The sequence below is a fragment of the Thermobia domestica genome, chromosome 2, assembly GCF_964235325.1.
Source record: "Thermobia domestica chromosome 2, izTheDome1.hap1.1, whole genome shotgun sequence".
NCBI lineage: Eukaryota > Metazoa > Arthropoda > Insecta > Zygentoma > Lepismatidae > Thermobia > Thermobia domestica.
The window spans coordinates 171,930,770-171,953,299 of record NC_137455.1 but is presented as its reverse complement, the minus strand read 5'-3'; the positions used below and the strand labels follow the sequence as shown (position 1 = coordinate 171,953,299).

At 38.1% G+C, this 22,530-nt stretch overlaps 1 protein-coding gene across 2 annotated transcripts in view; it reads left to right on the top strand.

Annotated features, from left to right (window-relative positions):
* LOC145677269 (protein PRRC1-like) overlaps positions 1–22,282 on the top strand; it is a 54,120-nt gene extending 31,838 nt beyond the window's left edge. For both annotated transcript variants that reach the window (XM_081747844.1, XM_081747845.1), the window contains exons 6-8: positions 1,467–1,634; positions 12,485–12,674; positions 20,312–22,282. In XM_081747844.1, the coding sequence (XP_081603970.1) occupies positions 1,467–1,634; positions 12,485–12,674; positions 20,312–20,425 (472 nt within the window). In that variant the 3' untranslated portion in view covers positions 20,426–22,282. The remainder of the gene's footprint in view (positions 1–1,466; positions 1,635–12,484; positions 12,675–20,311) is intronic.
* Positions 22,283–22,530: the final 248 nt, after the last annotated feature.

The following is a 22,530-nucleotide window of genomic DNA, read 5'->3' as shown; positions in this document are numbered from 1 at the left end:
AAGTGGGAAGGGCAGACATAAAAGTGATAAGAGATGACCAATATTAGTGTCGAATTCATAGTTTTCGAGATCCCTTAGATAAAGATTGAACTTCAAATGCTATTTAAGTCCAAGTTAAGCTCCTATTAATATCCTGGGAGGTGAAACTGTGACATGGAAAAATAATTGAAAATGGCCAATAGTAGTATCAAATCTATAGTTTTCTGGATCGGAGAAAAGAATAGTGACGCTTCCAAGGCCGTTTAAGTCGAAGTTCATCCCCATCGGCAGAGGGTGGTGTGGGAGAAATGAAAAATAAAATGTCAAAAATAATAGTTGTGTCGAATTCATAGTTATCAGGGTTGGGAATGTTTAATAATGTAGAGGTTTGGGAATTGAGCTGGCCAGGAGAAGTGCGGTTCATGCCAGTGCTCATGAAACCACGCCTTAGTAGCTCCTGAATTGCCGCATTCTCACTTGGAAAATTGTGTGATTGTCAACAAATAATATCTACTTCATAGGATGCACGTGGTAATCTAAAATATCTACATTATTATTGGAAGTAATATATCCTGTAAGCGTAATCACAGGGCCCACAGAATACCAGAAAATTGTGCCCTACATCATGTTTGACGGTAGGGAGAAAGAAGTTCGGTGTATAAACTTCTTTTCGTGTTTGTTATACTTAAACAGGCCCTGTTTTTGGAAATAAGATGAAAGAGTACTCGTCGAACCCTATTACAGGTTTCCCACATTGGTAGAGTACTGTACATATTCTTCAGGCTTAAACGTTGTTGCCAGCGAAGACCGGTTTGGAAGTTGGAATCCATCTGTGAAGTTTTGGGCTACGCAACTCGCGTGAGATTGTGATTGTCACAATAGGCTGTTCTAGGTGCTGATTGAGTTCCATAATCACTGTCGTCGCACTAGGTCTACGTTTCTCTTCAGTGCTCGGCGATCCCTCTTACTGAGGCTTCTTTTCCGTTCACTATTACTATTCACCGATGTTGTTTTGCCATGAATTCTGTATGCTGGCATCACCTTGGATATACTGTTCCTCGCGACACACCTAACACAATGGCTACTTCAGATACACTTGTGGCGCCTAACCGCGCCCACAATTTGGACTCTAAAACTCACGAGAGATCTTTCATTTTGCATCATCTTCATTTGCCCGCTTCAATACATCCCTTCGTCCAATTCTGTCTGACACTACAGACGATCACGCCACTAATAACGACCAGGCTTTGCATACTTATTTTGAGTGTTACCACCTTATACATCTTATGTTGCAAATTATAGGTGTTTCTTATAGTTTGTAAACATGGTCTTACGTTTACAAATTACTAGAGTTGTTTTACAAATTATTATAAACACCCGTCAATTCATATCCTGAAAGTAATTACAAGTGTTTATATTATTATGGTAACCCTTGTATATCCACACTGGAAATTCTCAAACAAGTATAAACGTATATTTCTTGACAGGGGTCTGGCGGCACAGTCAACAATGGTTGCTGCTCAACCAGTAGGTTTTGCGGCTGGAGTGAAAGCTGCAGAAGAAAGAATCCATGTGTTGCGTACCTCTGGAAATCTTCACGAACATCAGCCTATTGTAGCTATTGAAAACTTCCTGGTAGAAATAATGAGTGACAAGTAAGTTATTGTATAATTGTTTGGAATAAATGATTATATTTTCTTTTTTTTATTATTGAGAATGGATAATATTACGTTTAAATGCAGTCACTGGAATCATTTTTCAAAATCAGTGAAGAATATTTGAAATGTCAGGTATTAACGAACTACTTACATGAGAAAATAAGTTTATGTAATATTTTTGTACTAATTGTTGAACGGAAAATGATCTATTATCAGTATTATTGCTGTTGATGCAACCGATCCAACTGATCATTGTGTAACATTTTCATAGGAGTAATATTGTGTTTTTTGTGTGCTGGTTCATTATCATATCCTGTTCAGTTTGGCCCGCAGTCTGTTTTAAAGTCTTTCTGTAACACGGTCGTACATTTTTCAGATTGTTTTTTATTCCAATATCTTTGATAGTTTTAACGGTTGTTTTTTATTCCAATATCTTTGATAGTTTTAACGGTTGAAATATTTTTTTGGTAGGCACCAGTTATACTAGGGACCATCTCGTTAATTTTCCCTCGTATCCGTTCAACTTTCTGAATAAACTTAATTATGCACTGCTGCGAAGGCTTCATTTTAATTTATTCAATACTATATCTCGACCATTAAAGCTTTCAATGAGTGAAAGGGGAAATTTCAAAGCTGAAATATGCCTTGAATTCTAATTGAGTTATAATGAACTCCTGAATAAAATGTGTTTAAATTATTGTACTACGTACGTAATTCGTAATTATGTATTGTTCGGAGGATATACAACAGAATTCTACTACATAAAACGTGAACTAGATAATTTACGATGGTCATCCAGAAAATAGAAATCTGTAGTTATACAAAATGAAAAACACAATATTTATTGGAAAAAACAATTGTGTTACATATCTGAAGCTTTCCTCACTTTTCTACATAATCCCCACTTTCATTTAAACATTAGTCGTATATGTTCAAGAATTTCAGAATTCTCTAGTTATACTCTTTTGCCGCCAGTTCATTAAGCCAGGTGGTCACTACATTCACACAAAAGATCGCTCAAGCATTTCCGCCGCGCAGCTCACTCTTTCCCTTTTCAGGATCAACTGGCTTTCGTAACAGCTGTGCTCATAATTCTGTAAATGGAAGTTGTAACAAGTAGTCCTTGTGGTGGATCAAAATGCCTCCGACTGTGAGGTAAGGGGTGTTGTTCGATTTCTGAATGCTCAAAAGGTGAAACTGACAGAAATTTACCGGCAACTGAAAACTGTATGATGATAATGTAATGAACGAAAGAAATGCAAGAAAATGATGTGAAATGTTCAACAGTGGACGAATGAATGTGCACAACGAAACTCAATATGGACGCCCATCACTCATCACAGAAGACCTGAAGACTCCAGTGAACAAGAGAGTCTTGCAAGACAGGCGCATAACTCGCGGCGAATTGCACATTGTGTTTCCAGACATTTCTCTTTCTTTGCTTGGTGAAATTATGTCGCAACATGGGGCCGCAGTGGCTCAGTGGTAGAGCGTTCACCTCTAGGGTCCCTAGTTTGATCCCAGCTTTCGCCATGTAAACTTTGTGGTGGACAAACACCGTGTGCGTGGGTTTCCGCGGGGTTCTCCCACTTTCTTCATTCCACCATTTCATTCATTTCTCAACATCACCGTCCCCTGTAGCTGAGGTGGCATAACCGTGGGACGTAAAACTCAAATATTTCATTTCATTTTATGTTGCAACATCTCGGCTACAACAAAATTTGTGCACGATGAGTTCCGCAGCAACCGAGTGACCAACACAAAACTCAGAGAATGGATTCAGCATTGACATTCTTGACACGATATCACACAGATGGAGACGCCTTTCTTGATCAGATTGTGACTGGTGATGAGACCTGGGTGTCTGACATCACCCCAAAGAGCACAAGCGCCAATCACTTGAATGACATCACCCTTATCACCCAAAAAACCGGAAAATTCAAACAGACCCTCTCAACACGAAAGGCCATGACAAGCGTCTTTTGGAATCGTAAGGGTGTTCTTTTGATGGATTCCATGCCAAAAGGCACTATAATCAATGCAAATCATTGTTGTGAGATTCTAAGAAAACTACGGCGAGCCATCCAAAACAGGAGGCGAGGAATGCTTTCTGGAGGAGCTGTGCTTCTTCACGACAGTACCCGCCCTCACACTGCTGCTGCAACTCAAGAATTGCTGGATCAATGCGGATGGGAAATTCGGATCATCCACCCTATAGTCCGGACCTTGCTCCTAGCGATTTCCACGTTTTCCGTAAGCTGAAAGAGTTGATTTTGAGTTTATCGTCTCTTTCAGCTGCGAGGGTATATGAGACGAGACCTACTGATTAACGTGGAATCCGAACCGCATGAGCTTCTGCCGGGAATCGAACCCGGGTTTCCCACGCCAAAGGCGAGTACGCTAACCGCTTAGCCACGAAGGAGCTTTCCTAAGCTGAAAGAGTTTCTGGGCAGTAAACGTTGGGAAGTGCTGAAGAGCTGGAGAATGCAATAAACTGGCAGCAGAAGAGTATAACGTGGGAATTCTGAAGCTCGTGAACAATACGACAAATTGAAGGCAATGATTATGTAAGAAAAGTGAGGGAAGCTTCAGGTGCCTAACATAATTTTTTTTCAATAAATATTGTTTTTCATTATGTGTAACTGAATGGTCTTTATTTTCTGGATGACCCTCGTATTTATTACCAATAATAGCGATACCATGCGACGCTATCTAGACTACTACCGAGAATAGTTGCATCACGCGGGAAAGTTTTAAAGGTTTTGCTTGCACTGGAGTCTGGGGCGGCATTCCTATTATTTAGCTGATTAGGATATACATTATTCTGTTTACCAAAACTTCGTCACTGAGCTTCGTTAATAGTAAATAATAGATACCAAAATAAATACATGAGTAAAAATAAATATCTCAAGATTAAATAGGATTATCGAATTTTCAAATCGAAAATTAGGGAGATTTGTAAGATATTGCTCAATCTGCCGTGCAAGATATCACGTTTATGCTTCAGTACATTTTAGAAAATAATTTTATGTTTATAAGTACTTACATCTTTAATCAGTAGTATTTATTTAGAAAATACCGGAAGTACTAGGTTTATTTACAATTTAATTTACATTTGCTTAGATACTTCAACCATCGCTTGCTTATTTAAAGAATTATAGTTGGTGTTTCAGTCGTAAATTTATAAGATACAGTCATGAAGAAATGTTCTTAAATATATAAGCTGAAAGATCGGAGAAAGTGTGGTAAAGCCTGGGAAACCTTTAACCATAAAGTAAAGTCATTGAAAAATAAAACTTTAATAATGAAGTTGTTTTTCACAAGGCCGAAATAAGATAAATTTGTCACTTTACTATTTAATTCCAAACCATACACGTTGCTTATTTCCCTGCAAGAAAATACAAATAAGAAATGTTCATAGTATGAAATGAATTTATCCCTTTCTATGAAATGTTAGGAGACATTATTATTATTGAGTTTTTCTTTTTTTCAATTGACCTGCACTCACCAACCTAACAGCGTATGTCCTCTTTTCACTTACGTACAACAACAATTCGACGTGGCAGGTATGTAATGAGATATCTGTAATTGTCTGCTGGTACCTCCAACTAAGACGAAATTGAACTATGGGTGTCAAGGCTATTTAAGACGATTTGCCATTCCATGGTATCATACTGGTGCTTACTGAAGTTGAGATCTGGGGAGTTTCAGGACCACGAAAAATGCTGGAAATCCGCTGTATTCCTCGAATCATTCCTAAACAAGATGTATGCGATGGCTACTAGTAAATACGTCATCGTCTTAGAAGGTACCATTTATATGGGAAAAAAGGCGCAACGTGATGGGATGTACCAAATGTATCAGGATATACCAGGATGTCAGATGTGCGTTCGTCTACAATCATCAGGGGACCTAGTTCTTACCATGTACACATGCTCCACACTATACGCCTCTTGCAACCAGCGTGCACTGTTGACATCTTTCACGAGGTCTCTGGTTCCCTGGAGTTTACGCCAGATGTGCACGGACTGGGGTACAAAATGTGATTCATCACACAATCTGATCTTTCAGTCTCTTGTCTTCCAATTCTCATCTTGGTTGAACAAAGCGAGTTGTTAGCGATGCTGAACCCACATCGGATAAAAAGCTGGTAAAGTTGGTGGCAGCTACTGAAATAACCTATTCATATGAGTGTACAGAGCAGAATCGTAGAGGATATATTTTTCTATTTGATTATAGTTGTACAAAATATGTGTGAAATTCTTGTTCCACTGCTGCACCCGTGAACTCATACCAATCGGGAAATACGACACTTCCCTTATAATCAAACTTGAGTCGTGCTCTGCAATTTTGCAGACGGTTTGCCGCTTCGCCATGTTCATACCAGTCTTAATACACTTTCATTACGACTGCTGACAAACACCTCACTAGGCTTTCGGGACCCGACGATCTAACTTTTGTCGAACATTAATGAATCTTGGCGTTTACCCATCACGCCCCACTCTCACTTGACCATTTAAGTCTATAGTTGTGAACTTCCGAGGTGAGCACTGCGTCATTACAAAACTGACGTTACAAGGTCGAATTCACTATTAGGAGGGATTGCCATAATTAAGGTATCAATCAATCAATCAATCAATCAATCTATATATATATATATATATATATATATATATACAGTGCGTTCCACGAATAACACTAAGGTCCACCTCCTGAAGAAACGAAGGCAGATAGAAACATGAAACCTTTTGGAACCTTCAAGGGACATAAAAGGCAACATTATGCTGAGAAGAAAAATCCCCCACAAGGGGGGCTAAAGGGGGTTACTGGGGGGTAACTCAAAAATTTTAAATAGCAACCCCCATTGTGTGGTACCTCGTTTGAAAGGTAAGCACGAGTAAAGACCACTTGTGAAAATTGTAAGTCGCTAGCATGTCCGTAGCCAACATGGCGGCCATCCGTAAAGGACGGTCGAAGTGCGTTCAACGAATAACACTAAAGCTCGTCTCCAGAAGAAACGAAGGCAGATAGAAACATGAAACCTTTTGGAACCTTCAAGGGACATAAAAGGCAACATTATGCTGAGAAGGAGAATCCCTCACAAGGTGGGCTAAAGGGGGTTACTGGGGTAACTCAAAAATTTTGAATAGCAACCCCATCGTGTGGTACCACGTTTGAAAGGTATCACGTGTATTGACCTGTTCTGGAAAGTGCATGTTGATTGCATGTCCGTAGCCAACATGGCGGCCATCCGTAAACTATGATCGAAGAAACATTGCAAACCTGTAAGCAGAGAGTAACATAGTATGATTTGGAACATATCTCATTAATGCAGGAGATGCTCGAAGTGTGCACCGCCCACTTCCTGGCAGTAATGTAAACGTTGGACGAACTCCTCTCGAACACGGGTAAAAGTCATTACCGGTATAGAATGACAGGCATCAACTATGCGTTGGCGCAACTCCGCAATGCTGTTCGGCTGCGTGCGGAACACTATAGTCTTCAAATAGCCCCAGAGAAAAAAGTCGGGTTGAACAAGGTCTGGCGAACGGGCTGGCCATTCAATGGTGCCGCGACGACCAATCCATCGTCGCGGAAACTCACTATCTAAATAGTCACGTACAAGGCGGTTAAAATGGGCAGGACAGCCGTCATGCTGAAAAACGGGCGGAATCTCTCCAAATTCTTGCGGATTCTCTTCCATTGCCTCGACAATCAACGGTGCAATAAAGTCTTGCAGCAGCGCCAGGTACTTCTCATCCGTTAATATTCCATCGATGAAGAGGGGCCCGATTATGTGATTACCTAAGATACCCGCCCAGACATTCAGCGACTCTGGGTGTTGAGTGTTGCCTTCACGAAATACATGAGGGTTTGTGTCACACCAATATCGGCAGTTATGCCTGTTGACCTTGCCATTCAAGTAGAACGTACTCTCATCGCTGAAACAGACGTTTGTCAGCACAATGGTCCCACGTGACAATGCCTCACACATCTGCTCACAAAACTCGATACGCATATCGGGATCATGTTCACTTAACTCCTGGACCATATGTCATAGGCGCCGACTTGAAGAAAATATTGGGGGGTCCAAAACAATGAATAAATATATAATCATATCAGCCGTTTTCTACCAACTGCTGGATAAAGGCCCCCTTCCCTCAAGATCTCGGTCTGCTGCATCCGCCCCGCTGCTAAATTCATGACCTAACTCAAATTTGTGTGAACGCATTAAAACAAATTCAAGTTCAAATTCTGGGAACTTCACTGCACCATATTGATCTTCACTTCTCATATCAGGGTTACCATAGTGTTGGTTGAAGCTTCAGTGCTCTATTGACTCTTTTAGGATTTTTGGTAACTTTTGTTACCATGGAGTACTATGGGCTTTGACCTATTATTTAGGTTCTATAACAGGTACTTAAGTTTTTCTATTAGTCAAGTCAAGGATGGGCCAAAGAACACCCCAGATGCGTTTTGGAACCAGATGGTCAACTTGGCTGTACCAAGTGGGTGCGGAAGGGCGTGACTTTTTACTTTCTCTTAAGGAAAATTTCAAAAAGAATTTCATGCCTGTAGTTTTTACAATATCAGATTGGAATTGTATGTACCTTTGGATGTTTCTCAAATTTTTCTAAGATCTCTACGTGAAGCCGAGTCCGGGCACGAGGGCCGCAAATGTTCCAAGGGGCTGATTTTTTTTGAAAAAAATTCAGTTTTCCCGATTTTTCCGGTTCAGGAATACGATATGTACATGTGTGTGGCGCCGTTGGAAAGGGCTTGTTTTACTAAAGAAAATAACGTTTAAGCCATGACTCTAGGCTAAATAGTAATGACGCAGAAAATTTTTATAATAAGTATATACGTATGTGTGTGTATAAAAAGAGAGCCTAAATTCAGATTTTCAACAATTTTTCTGCCCTTTGTTTTTAAGATACAATATTGGAAATTTGCACACGTATTATGTACATAACAATGTATTTTTTAAAAAAATTCAGTTCCCTACGTCAACCCAGGCCTAGGCCAGAGGGGCAAAATGTTTTGGTTGGATTTGCAAAATACTTCTGGGTTTTTCCCTAATTATCTGGTTTAAATGTATGATACGGACATGTGAGTGATACCGTTGGAAAGGGCTCATTATACTGAAGAAAATGGCGTTTGAACCATGACTAGGCTAAATAGGAATGATGCAGTACATTTTTAAAAATATTTTATACCTAGGTATATATAGAGGAAGGTCGGGAATTATGGAATACCATTTTTGTTTCGCTTGTAACTCAGTTAATAATTGCACATTGAAACAAACAGGAAAACAAGTATACGCCTTACATATTTGGCTTTATTTATGTATCTATATATATAAAAGAGAACGCACAAATCCTTTGTGAACTCATCACGCTAATACGGCTGAACCAATTTCTTTCATTTTTGGGGGGTTATTAGGATTTGGACCCTAGATGGTTTTTATCATATCACTTTAATTTTTAATTACCAGTGTCTTGAGATAATTGACCATTCAAGTGTCCATACGTACAAATCCTTTGTTATTAGTTCATCATAGGTAAAAATAAACGTATTTATATGCAACCCGCATGACCATGTGACTCGGCGGGTTAACATACATGACAGGCGCTATAATTTTAACATTTACTGCAATTTGAAAGCGAAAAAGTAAAAATTATCTAAGTAACAAAGTTTATTGCGTTCCGGGGTGACCGCAGCGAAGCGGGGTGAACGCTGCTAGTATCTTGATAAAGAAGTTTCGTTACAGGGGTGGGTAAAATGTATAATTTATAAAGAAACCACTTTGGAGGGTAATATGAAATAGTCGGGTAATATGGAATACAAATGCTATATAAAAAAGAAAAAAAGTTTTCTGTTAAACATACAATGAATATAGTGACAATATATGAAAATTCTGAATGCCAAGCCATAACTGATTGTGATTACTTGCAAAAGTCATAAATATAATACGCTGCTTCAGGATCGGCACAGTCATTGTATGCTCACATTAAACATGATTAACACTGGACCCCAGCTCACCCCTTGTATCATCAGACAATTTGCTGTAATAAAAAGTACACTTAGCATTGTTGTAATCATAAATGTATGTTTAATTGCCCAATACCGATAGATATTTTTGTAATCGGAATACCATGCTTTTCTTGCGGGTATTCCATATTGCCCTCCACGCCAGCTTGGAAACGAAAGAGCTGTTAAGCGCATTCGAGGGTGCATAGGATAATGGCGCTTATCCAACTACCACTCTGTATATCCAACGTCATTGTAAATAAAGAATTGTTGTTCTATTACATTTCAATAGGAAAATACAGGTTATAAACCACTTACCTGTAAAAGTATTAGTGAATAAGAAATCAGATTTTTACGTCTACCAACACAACGAATGTCACAATTACATGGAGACTGACTGTAGAGCATCATGGGGACGTGAGGTAGTAGTTTCTTTCTTCTCCGCTTGGAAGCAACACATCACACGCGAGCTAATGAGGTATTTCATATTATCCGACTATTCCATAATACCCGAACTTCCTCTACTTATATACATATATGAAAAGATGGGTCACCTTCAGACTTTAAAAAAAATTCCCGACCTCAGTTTTCAAGATACAAGAACGGAATTTTGCGCACGTATTATGTATATAAGAAGACTTTTTAAAGATTCAGATCCCTACGTGAATCCAGGCCCGGGCTAGAGGGGCACAAAAATTTCGAATTTTTTTTTTGAAAAATCTCATGTTTTTTTTTTTTTTCAATTGTCTTATTTCTGGTGTATAATACGGACAAGAGAGTGATACCGTTGGAAAGTATGATCTATCCGGAGAAAAACGAGGTATAAACCACGATCCTACGATAAACAGTAAGGAAGCAGTAGATGTTTGAGTGAAAGTCTAAAATTTATTTCAAAAAGTGGAACGCCGGCTTGAAAACAGTCCTTTATATCGAATAAGAAGGCTGTCCCTAATATTGAATTAAAGGCACGACGTAATTTACGACAGAAATTATTGCTCCTCTTTGGTAATTCTTCCTCAACTGGATTATATTGGGGGGGGGGGGCGAGGACCCCACCTTTAAATATTGGGGGGGCCAAAAGTGCCCTGCCCCCCCAAAGTCGGCGCCTATGCCATATGTAGTTTGTATGGATGGAAGGTATGTTTTTTTTTAAGAATCTGTATGTCGTTGTGCGTGACACACCACACGTTTGAGCCACAGTTGTTATGCACTGTTGAGGATGCACATTCAGCTCCGCCAACACTTGTATCTGTGTTTCTTCCGTAGCGACACTAGGGTTTCGAGGCTTTAGGGCATTGGTCACACTGCCTGTCGTAAAGAATTTGATTAATAAATGGCGTACAGAAGAAACACTAATTGGGTTGGGCACATTTTGTTCATTGAACAACCGTGCTGTTGCACTGTACAAACGATTCGTAGCACCAAAGAGTAACACAATTTCAATTCTCTGTTCAAGAGACCACATTATGTATGCAATGTAGGATGGTCAAACGCACCAACACAAACACACGTCTACGTCCTTCAGACCTACTGTTCCGGGTTGTAATGTAGCGCACTGTTGGTCGGAAAAGCACATCTGATAGTGGTGCACGAGTAAACAGAGTAGCTTTGCTAACGTACGTGTGTCCAACACCAAAGCGCCACCACGGGCAACTTGTCGTCATGAACTACATCTCCTCGTCCGTAAGAGTAGCAGTTCGACAGTAGCGCAATGGTAAAGTGTTGGTTCAGTACACGTGCGGTCCGGGGTTCGAGCCTCGGAGGGTTCAGATTTTTCAATAATATTATGGTACTCCCTTTTCTATCGGTTTCAGTTCAATTTGCATGTTTTGTATTTGCAATACTGTTATAGTGTTAGTTGTGTGGTATGTGTATTGTGCATTCGTTCCGAACTAGACCTACGTTAGACTTAAGAGTTTGTAGTGGACACGGTCTGGTCTCTATACGCGATTACTTTTCCAGCGAGGTACCACACGATGGGAGTTGCTATTCAAAATTTTTGAGTTACCCCAGTAACCCCCTTTAGCCCCCCTTGTGGGGGATTCTCCTTCTCAGCATAATGTTGCCTTTTATGTCCCTTGAAGGTTCCAAAAGGTTTCATGTTTCTATCTGCCTTCGTTTCTTCTGGAGACGAGCTTTAGTGTTATTCGTTGAACGCACTTCGACCGTCCTTTACGGATGGCCGCCATGTTGGCTACGGACATGCTAGCGACTTACAATTTTCACAAGTGGTCTTTACTCGTGCTTATCTTTCAAACGAGGTACCACACAATGGGGGTTGCTATTTAAAATTTTTGAGCTACCCCCAGTAACCCCCTTTAGCCGCCCTTGTGGGGGATTTTCCTTCTCAGCATAATGTTGCCTTTTATGTCCCTTGAAGATTCCAAAAGGTTTCATGTTTCTATCTGCCTTCGTTTCTTCTGGAGACGAGCTTTAGTGTTATTCGTTGAACGCACTTCGACTGTCCTTTACGGATGGCCGCCATGTTGGCTACGGACATGCTAGCGACTTACAATTTTCACAAGTGGTCTTTACTCGTGCTTACCTTTCAAACGAGGTACCACACAATGGGGGTTGCTATTTAAAATTTTTGAGTTACCCCCAGTAACCCCCTTTAGCCCCCCTTGTGGGGGATTCTCCTTCTCAGCATAATGTTGTCTTTTATGTCCCTTGAAGGTTCCAAAAGGTTTCATGTTTCTATCTGCCTTCGTTTCTTCAGGAAGTGAACCTTAGTGTTATTCGTGGAACGCACTGTATATTAGGTGTGTGTGTTTAACATGTTCATATAAAATTGTATTTATTTTGTTCTTGTATAGATGGTATGATGTAGGAGCTCTACTTCTGAGTGATCCTGCACGTGGAATAAATCTTCAGACCTTCACTCAGATGACACCTGTACCAGCCGAGGTTGTAGCTGAAGTTCAAGAGAAAACACCATCTGATTATCCATTGAGGTGGTCAGGATTGGCTGTAACCGTAGGCAGCGTCATGGCCAAAAATCTTCAGGTAAGTTGAGAATATCAGAAAATATTAGTATGGGATTTGTTATACAGATATAAAGAATATAAATTTTTCTTAAGTTTCTGATAGGTACCATTTTATTTCTCCGAGTGATTGTAAACAAGGACATGCTTAATTAAAGCATGCCAATTTGCTGCTTAGTTATTGATGCATGTACTCTTTCACACAATAGTTCATGATTGTTATTTTTATTTTTATTATAAAGCATCTATATTAAAATAAGAAACCAATTCTAAATGATAATCATATCGAATGTTCGTAGTAAAATAATACAAGTACTGTGCGTAGCAGGGTGTCTACACATCGAAAATTTCGGGAAAAGCGGAAAATATGCGTGAATTTTTAAGATCTTGACAAAACCTGGGAAAGTGCGTGAATTTATATGTAGATCCTTGAATTTTTAAAGAATAAACTAAGTTACAAATTTGAGGCTTTATTATTTTAGAATATTTTACAGACACTCCATTTCCGGTTGAGGTAAATTCCATTGTTAGGTACATTAGGTATAACGGCGAATATTTAGAATAGTCTCCTCTTTTCGACGGAAAAAGAAAGAAAAAATGTCTTTATTAGACTGTAAATTGATTTTTATAACAAGAACTTATTATTGTATTCTTAAGATTCCTGATTTCAGGAAGAACATCAAAGGGTTCCCAGTGCCATGGTAAGACTTCGTTTCAGGAAGGTTGGCTCCAGGACCCACTAATCCGGAATTGGCTAGTGAAACGTGAAAGAGATATTTATAGTGCAAGTTGCCGATGTTGCCGTTAGGCTATTATTTCTGTTGCCACTATGGGACGTCAAGCATTAATTAGCCATATACAGGGGAAGAAACACACAAAAGAAGGCTTGTGATTCGTCCACCTTCACACATTTATAAGAACACAAATACCAAGTTCAGCTTTATCAGGAATGAAAAGCCGAGAAACTAACACTGTTTCGTATTCAGCTTCCCCATTAGGTGTGAAAAGCCTAGGAACTAACATTGTTTCATGTTCAGTTTTTTCGTGAGGTGTGAAAAACCAGAAACTAGGAATATTTCGTGTTCAGCTTCATCATCAGGCGATGTCTGTGATAAATCTAACGGCGATAGTAATAATATTGGATCTTCTGATCTTCACTTAAGTATCTTCAATAACTATCTGTTAAACAGTGATGTTACTAGTGCGGAAATTAAACGGTGTTTACAAGTAATTGACACACACAAATCCTTCCGTTCTGCGGAGAAAGATGTGCAGTTATTTCCCTACTTATTCCTCGATACTGAACTAGCAGCAAAAATGCAACTGGGCCGTACTAATGTTAAGATCATCATTACCGTACTAAGGTTACATCATTTTATTTGGACTTGCACATTTTAAAAGGGAACTTCTTAACACAATACACACAGTGTGCGGTAACATCCATTTGTTATTAGGTTCGATGAGTCGCTTAACAAAGTGTCTCAGAAAAATCAAGTGGACGTCAGTGTCAGATTTTAGGACATTACGAATGGAGAGGTTTGTATTCGTTACCTGACTTCTGCTTTCCTTGGACGAAGTAGAGCCTCAGATCTCCTTGGAGCATTCGTGGATTCTGTGAAACCCCTTGATGTCAAAAATATACAAGCTTCTATGGATAAACCCACGGTGAATTTAAAGTTCCTTTAGGAGTTTAATACATTTCTGAAATCAGAAGAATGTGACTCTTGTCCTTTAAACTTAAGCAGTTGTGGCTTGTGTACATTAAATAATGCTTTTAAAGTGGGTATGCTCGCAGTAAATTGGGATATTGCAAAGTTTTTGCGTTCTTTGTACAATTTATTCAAGAATGCAAGGAGTTGCCCTGTCCGTTGGTTATTAAATGGAAAAGTAGCATAGCGAGCTCCTGATATGCTTTCTTGCGTCAGAGAATTTGTGAAACAAGTACCACCTTTGAAAAATGGTAGCAAATCGTCTTGTAGCAGTTATAAAGTAGTAGAACATTGTCTTGAAGACCCAATATTAGGCCTCAAACTAGCTTTGTTTAAAACCATAGCTAGTGACATTGAATAATTTCTCACAGATTTTCAGAGTGACAGACCTTTAGTTTCCTTCCTATACTCAGAGCTGCACAGGAGTGTTTGTGTGTGTGTGTGTGCAGTTATGCAAAGATTTGTGAAACCAGAACACGTTAAAAATTTTAAGATTGATGTACAGAAAGATGAAAACTTTTTGAATTCAGCAATTGTTGATGTAGGATTTGCCACATAAAAGGAAATAAAGAGATGCCGGAAAAATGTTAAGGATATAGAACTAGCAAGGTTCTAGAGGGATTGTTGAAGAATATTGCAGAAAATGGTCATAAAAATGCAGAAACGATTACCACTGAAATTTAAGTTGACTAAAGCCATAACTTGCTTGAATTCAGAGGTTGCTGTATGTGATGAAGGAATGGTCCGCTTCAAGAAACTTTTAACCATATTGGTTGAAAGCAATTGTCTTGACTGCCACACAGCTGATGTCGCTACTCGGCAGTATTGTTCTGTAATCAATAATCCAAATACCAGAACACGTCTTAAATCTTTTGATAAAAAGGGTCACAGACTTGACAGATTGTGATCTAATGTCATTTCTGCCCACAAAGATGAGACAGATGGTTTGATGAAGGTTCTCCATTCTACACTAATACTCTCTCACGGAAATGCAAATGTGGAAAGAGGATTTTCTGTAACCAAGGAGTACATTGTTGAGAACATGACAGAACAGACTTTGGTTGCACAGAGAACTGCGTATGACACTATCAGATACAATGGGGAAGTCAGCAACGTAAAAATCACAAAATCTTTTCTGAATGCTGTGCGTTCTGTTAGAATTATCAAGTTGCTTTGGATGAGAAAAGGAAGAAGAAAAAAAGTGAAGGTGAAAAAGACATGAACAGGAAAAGAACAGTTGTTAATCAAAGAGCTAGAAAGTAAAAAGGCTAAGATAGAAGAAGACGCAAGAAAAGCTAAAAGTGATATTGACAGTGAACTTGAAAAGGCTATTCAAAACTTACATAACATGAGTTTTTGGTGTATGAATCACAGTCAAAGAAACTTCAGTGACATTTATAATTTTCTACAGTTTTTCCCTTTATTACAAGAATAAATTTTGTGTGTGTGTGTGAACAGAAAATTCTAGAGTTACTTGATTTGTTAAATCTGCATGTTCATTTGATAATAAATTTAGGTGTACGTGGAACACTTAAAGTAATCTATTCAATATTTGTTTGTTTCATTTTGTTTAAATTGTGGGAAATGAAACATTAATTTTTATGGTGTAACTATGAGCATGATATATTGGGTGTCAAAAAAATCAGCCGACAAACTTCGATAGATAAATATTCCCTGGAAAAGAAGCAGAAAAATCTTCGTTAAGTCCTGCCCTCAACGTATATAGAAATAAATAGTGTATTTTTTTTTTAACCTGTTCAGACCTTATTGTAATGTGGAACTTATGAAATAACTCTCTCTCTCTCTCTCTCTTTGTGTGTGTGTGTGTGTGAGAGAGTGAGGGAGTGAGTGAGTGAGAGAGTATTCTAGTAGTTATATGATTTGTTGAATCTGTGCATATTCTTTGATGTAATATATATAAATGATGTAATATATATAAGTGATGTATTATATATATTTATACGTACCTGTTCAGAGCCTAGAGTAATGTGGAGTTTATGAAGTGACTTCCATACAAAAGTCCCTGAAAAATGTTATGATGCTGGAAAACCTCGAAATGCGTGAATTTTATCTTGCCATTTGAGTGACCACTCTGCTGTAGGTATGTGCACAATGGCAATCCCTGACTGACTTCTGTGTAGCGTAGTTCAACCGTTTAGGCGGATATTGTACACTTGAAAAGATGCCTGGAGCCTTATTCCGTACCAACCTTCGGAGAATTACGAAGCGTAACACAACACAAAATTTGCAAAAGTCAATTATAGCTGCTGTGACTAAAACTAAAATGGAGATTTTGCGTTTCGGTGACGCAAACTGTTACGGAATGAGGCCCCTGACTACGTGGATCCTTGTTACGCGGTTGGTGTGACAGTACACAAATAAAGGAAGTCTTCACTTAATGGTGAAAAGTAGGTTGTGCTAAATGTATTTGATAAACTCACTCAAAATACCGTGAATGAGTTATGAAAGTTTTAATCACTTTATGTCCGAATTTACGTTGTAAAGTACTTTAAGTGCGCGTAATTATAAGACACTTTAGTAATTTTGTAAAGGAAATCTGACAGGAGATGATTGAAGAATAAATACATTCCCAGACAGCATATTTGCTTGCCGCAAGCTTGCATGTCGTTTTTATTTGATTTTATTTCGCTTTGGCTTATACACAAAAGCTTATTTCTGCTTAACACAAGCTGTAGTGTGGACAACCCACGCTTCACTTGCGAGACGCTTTTCTTTAGATTGAAGTAAAAAGCCAGCGCGCGTTCGATTTTCAGTTGTTCTCTAAAACCACGTGACGCTGATCTCTTAACTTTCGGCGACAAGGTAGTGTTCGCGTTGTTAGTGTCTTTTTAGCATTCAGCTTGAATGAAGGACAAACTTAATTATTTTATATAATTGTGCCGTCTAGTATTCTAGTCCCACGTACCTATAATGGCGCTCTTTATTTCCTCGTATTTCGGCAACCATGAGGCATAACGAGTTGTAGTATTTATGTATAAAGCGTAAATGTGAACATAGATGGCAGCAGATTTGAACCTACTTATTTCGCGAAAGAATACAGAACTGTAGCAGATATTTTAATATAAACTTCAAGTTTAACTTACAGTATAAACTTTTATCTGAAAGCTGTGTTTAAAATGTGAACATTTTTCTGCGTTTTTATATAAAAAGGTAGAAATTTCAAGTACTCGCGACTAATACAACAAGATATTGAATATTGGTAAGAAGCAACGGCGTGTTGCTTGTCACAAACCGTTACTATTATGATCATTTTGATGTTTCGTAGAAGCAGATCGGAGACTTCGTTGTTTTCACGGTTGTGTATTTGTTTCAATATTTGGGAAGGTGAGAGGATAATATATTGTAGCATAGATTTAGTCGGACGGTTAATATATACGGATTTCATACTGTTTTATCTAAATTCGCTTACTTCAAGCTTCCATATTGCTTGTTTAGCGTGTGTTTCGCTTGCAATAAGCTTAATAAAGCTTACCATTGATGAGTTACACTTATACTTTGCTTGCGTTTGAGATAATTTGACTTCTGTTTCACTTGTGAAGACAAGCTTGCCACAAGCCTTGTCGTGATGTAACTAACTAGCTTGCAGCAAGCTAATTGGCTTGCATAGTAAAGCTTGCGACAAGCTAATTGATCTGCAACAGCAAGTTTGTGGCAACTTGCAGCAGGTTTAAATTGCTGTCTGGGATTACATTATGGCTAAAGAATATTCTTGTCTGAGAGTCGTTAAAAAAGAAAAAATGAAAACTCTGTTACGATAAAAGAAAAAGAACACTCTATGAGGAAAGTAATGTCATCCTCAATGGTTACGTAACGAAAGAAGACTTTGGTAGTGGACCTTATAGGATGTATATCTATAATTAAAAGGCCCTCACGTTGCACCCATAAAAGGATATAAGGCGAGTGCCTGTTATTTAATGAAAGAAGACTTTCTTATCACGGAAAGTGTGACATCATTCAGATAAGGCAGGCGATTAATAATTTTACACATTAGACGTGACGTTGAGCTTGCTGGAAAAGTGGATCATATTATGCTTCATGGAGTCTTATGGATTTCATGTAAAGCAGAGCACACAGATTTAACTTTCCCTTGATATTCGTTGTGATTCAAACTACTGAATAAAATACAGTGGGCACCTAATAAGAAATGAACAACAAATGTTAAACTTGGACTTTATTGGTGATAGTTTCGTAACCATTACAGTTGGTAGTTCCACTAGAATTGAAAAGGATCGAATTTAAAGGAAATTGAATTCCCGCAGAATGATTAATTTATTAATTGGTAAATACGTAAGTCAAGTTTAGATGTATTTTAAAGAATACTCTGTTATAAACTTCATTTCTTCTGTTATGCACTTAACATAATAGAATTGCATTTTGTGGAAAGTAGGCGCAGTGTTCCATAAGTATGTTGTACATATTGGAGTGTATATATATATATATATATATATATATATATATATATATATATCGATTGACCATACAGTGGAACTGTAGGAGGCTAAAAGGTCGTTCTATAAAATTGCCACCCGCATAAGTCGTAATATGCCAGCAGTTCATTGATGATATACACGATGGGACAAAGAGGGTTTCTACAGCAGACGTCTACTCCCCTCCCAGTGCCTTCACTCAGACATCTGGACAGAAGGATCATTCTGTCTACCGTAACTGACAAGACAGAAACTGTGTGCGCTCACAAGCATTGAGTTTAGATTCCCATGTTCTTCTCAGATGATTACCCTTGGCACCTACTTATCATCTGAACGTTTGCGATAGCGGTGATATTCAGCGATGAGAGTCGCTTCAATTTCGAACCCAGTAACGGCCGTAGACCTTACGCTAATCATTCGAATATAGCGCATTGGTAACCCATCACGCTCGCCCCTGTCGTTATTCATGGGGGTGTGACTAGTGCGTCTACATTCGTAACAACGTTAATCCTGCCCTCTGATTTTATCTGGACCGTTTACATTCGTGACGACGTTAATCCTGCCCTCTGACTCTATCTGGACACTCACTCAATCTTCCAGCAGGGAAACGCAGCATACTACAGTCTGTATACGTGTGCTACTCTGGCCTGCGAGGGCTCTGGACGTAATCCCTGTCGAGTTCATGTTGAGTATGATGGGGGAGAGGAGAGGAATCTGTCAATCAATCTACAATAACTGTCATTCAGCTAAGTTAGGATCTACGGTGAGCATGGGATACCACACTTGTCCTACCCATATAGCTCATACCGTTAAACATGTTCGGGATGTCCCACATTTTGGCTTATTATTCTTAGAACATAGCCATTTACTGCGACCTTCTTGTGCACAAACGTTGGGGCATATCCGTGAATTTCTACTTGGTATTAAACACATTTCCACTAAATACATGCAGGGATTCTATCCTATCCTTACTAAATCAAATTTTCTTCGTTGTGTTTTGACAATGCTGCCAATAACAAATACGGAATAGCTTAGAGAAAAGCAGAATGGTTCCAATATCATGAATGTTTGTGGATTGGATTCAAACCTCGCAGGCGACAATCTTTAAGAAGTCCTATCTCACTAGGCAATTATCGCATTCATATGAAGATTGGGATGGTTTGCTGGCTTATATTCCTGACTTAAAGCCAGAGCTTGCATTGAGGATTTCAAGCCACCAAGCAACAAAACGAAACATGTGAACATTTGGCACCAATATTATTATTGCTCAGATTGTTGATAAATATTTTCATACTTTTTTTTTTTTTCGTACCCTCTGAACAGTGGTGTGTTCTCTTTCTTTGGTCGTGTGGGCATTACGAGTGCTAAGTTGTAGGTAGTGTCTTCATGTTGTTACAGAGCCTTTTTCATATCAAAGAAAATTTGTGTATCAAAGTTCTTGAGAATTCAAAGTGAATTGCTTGCACACCGAATATAATACGTGAATTTCAATGTACTTTCAGGTCCATCATTCTGAATGGCATCAGGCACTCACTGGAGTGAGCAGACGCGACATGCTGTTGATTGCAGCGAAAACTTTGGCTGGTCTCTATAAGAACAGCATTCGTATCCACTGAAGACAAATACACCTAGAATAAGTTTTATGTCTAAATGTGTATATGTATAGAGGTGGTTATGCGAGTATGTGCCTGCGTGGATGGATTGTTCATGGCTCTACATTTTTTAAGTTACTCAGTAATAACAAAAATAAAATAAAGCAGTTGTTTGACTAGTTAAGAAGTAATCTTCCTGTATTGTACAGTTGTGTTCCATAGTGACTTATATACGTAAATTTTATCTTGTATAAAGTTTCAGATCAGAAAATATGTATATACAATATGTGAAATGATGTTTGATATTTAAACATAAATATATATATATAAATGAACTTGTAAATATTTTGAATGTCACTTGTAAATAGTTAGCAAGTTTTTACGTTAAACCTAAAGTACAAGCGAGAGGAATAGAGGAGGCTTTAGATTATTTTTACTTTATTGAGATAAATTTGTTCAGAAAAATGTTGTACGAAGAAAGCAGACTAGAATTGTAGCTATAATTCAATACTGGATTTTGGGCCAAGTTATCGTAGAGGGAAAACACCGTAGCATTACAAGAGAGTAAGGTTAATTATTGTATTAATATAACTTCTTCAATTGATCAACTGTACGTTAATTAAGACTGAACTAATGAAATCTTTAGTAGTAATTTAACCATGAATTCTGAAAACTATTCTATATTTAATTATTCTGTACAGAGAATATAGTGTAGCAACAATAATTTGAGGATCATGTGAATTAAATATAAAGTGGTTAGTATTTTCGCCTTTCGTGAGGGAGACCTGGTTTGATTCCTGGTGGTAGTGCATGTGGGTCGGATCCTACATTAAACTGTAAGTTAACGTCTCATGTAACTTTAGTGGTATCAACATCACAACATAGTGTAAATAACGCTAGAAAACTGCAACGTCCAACATTGAGGCACAGGTTCTATCAGTCAATATTTCATAGATTTTGTTGTTTTGTCTCTATGTGACCGAATAGTTAGCGAGTCTTCCTTTGGTGCATGTGCTCTTGGTCTCTATATCCAATGGAATTTCCAGTGTTGTGACAGCCACGGAGCTGTTCGAATTAAGTAATGAATTTTGAGCTAAGAAAACCAGAATTAAAAACTGTGATTAAGTGCTGACTGCGTTCACCCAGTGACCGATCAAAGCTATTCATGGGCTAACAAAACTGCAGTTGTGTTTTGTTTTAGAAACTACAACTGTCTGAATCAGTCTCATTAAACAATTTTTATAGTTTTATTTATCTAATTCCTGTGGATATAATAAACCCTCGTTTTGTTGAAAGTGGTAAAAGTTACATTCTGGTAGACGGGAGACTACAGTAAAGCCTTGGGTATCCAAAGGGTATTGTAGACTTGATTATATGGGGATCATATTTATTACCTAACCCGTTGTACTTCTAGCTACGAGAAAAAATAATTTGTCTGTTTCTTATGTACAAATTTGATCGTCCGATATACAATATCAAGGGAAAAAAATTGAGGTTGCAAAATCGTGTAATGTACTGGTTTAATACAACTGTGTCAAATATGTGGCTTTTACATTTGGTAGGATCATATTTATTTCAGAATTATATATATTGTAATGTGGTTGTAGAATATTATTATTGCTATTGTGTGTTACAAGTTGTTAGTCACTATAGTGCAACTATTTCATGAAAAAACATTTTGGTTGCACCTTTTTGTGTATTTTAGTTAACCACTGACTTTTGTTACTGATTTTAGGTGGCATCTGTCTTATGTACAAAACCAAACTTGTTTATATACACAGGTGGAAAGTTGGAGGGTGTAAAATATATGAAAATGTGAAATATTTTGTGAAGAAGTGAACGTACGTTGCAATATAGCAAATAAACAATGTACATGAATAATTTAGTTGAAATATTGAGAAACCTAGTCAGTTTTTGATGTACAGGTAATTGAAAATAAGGAAATTCAAAGCTTCAAGTTATTCAGAAGTTAAACTAAGTAGTGATTAGCTTTACACAAGAATTTAAAATATCAACCTATACGAAGATTATGTTTGATTACTCATGAAATATCTGTTAATGGACAAATCTCAATAACGGACACCTCCATTATACGAAAATATTTTTGTCCTGACAAAAATATCCCATAA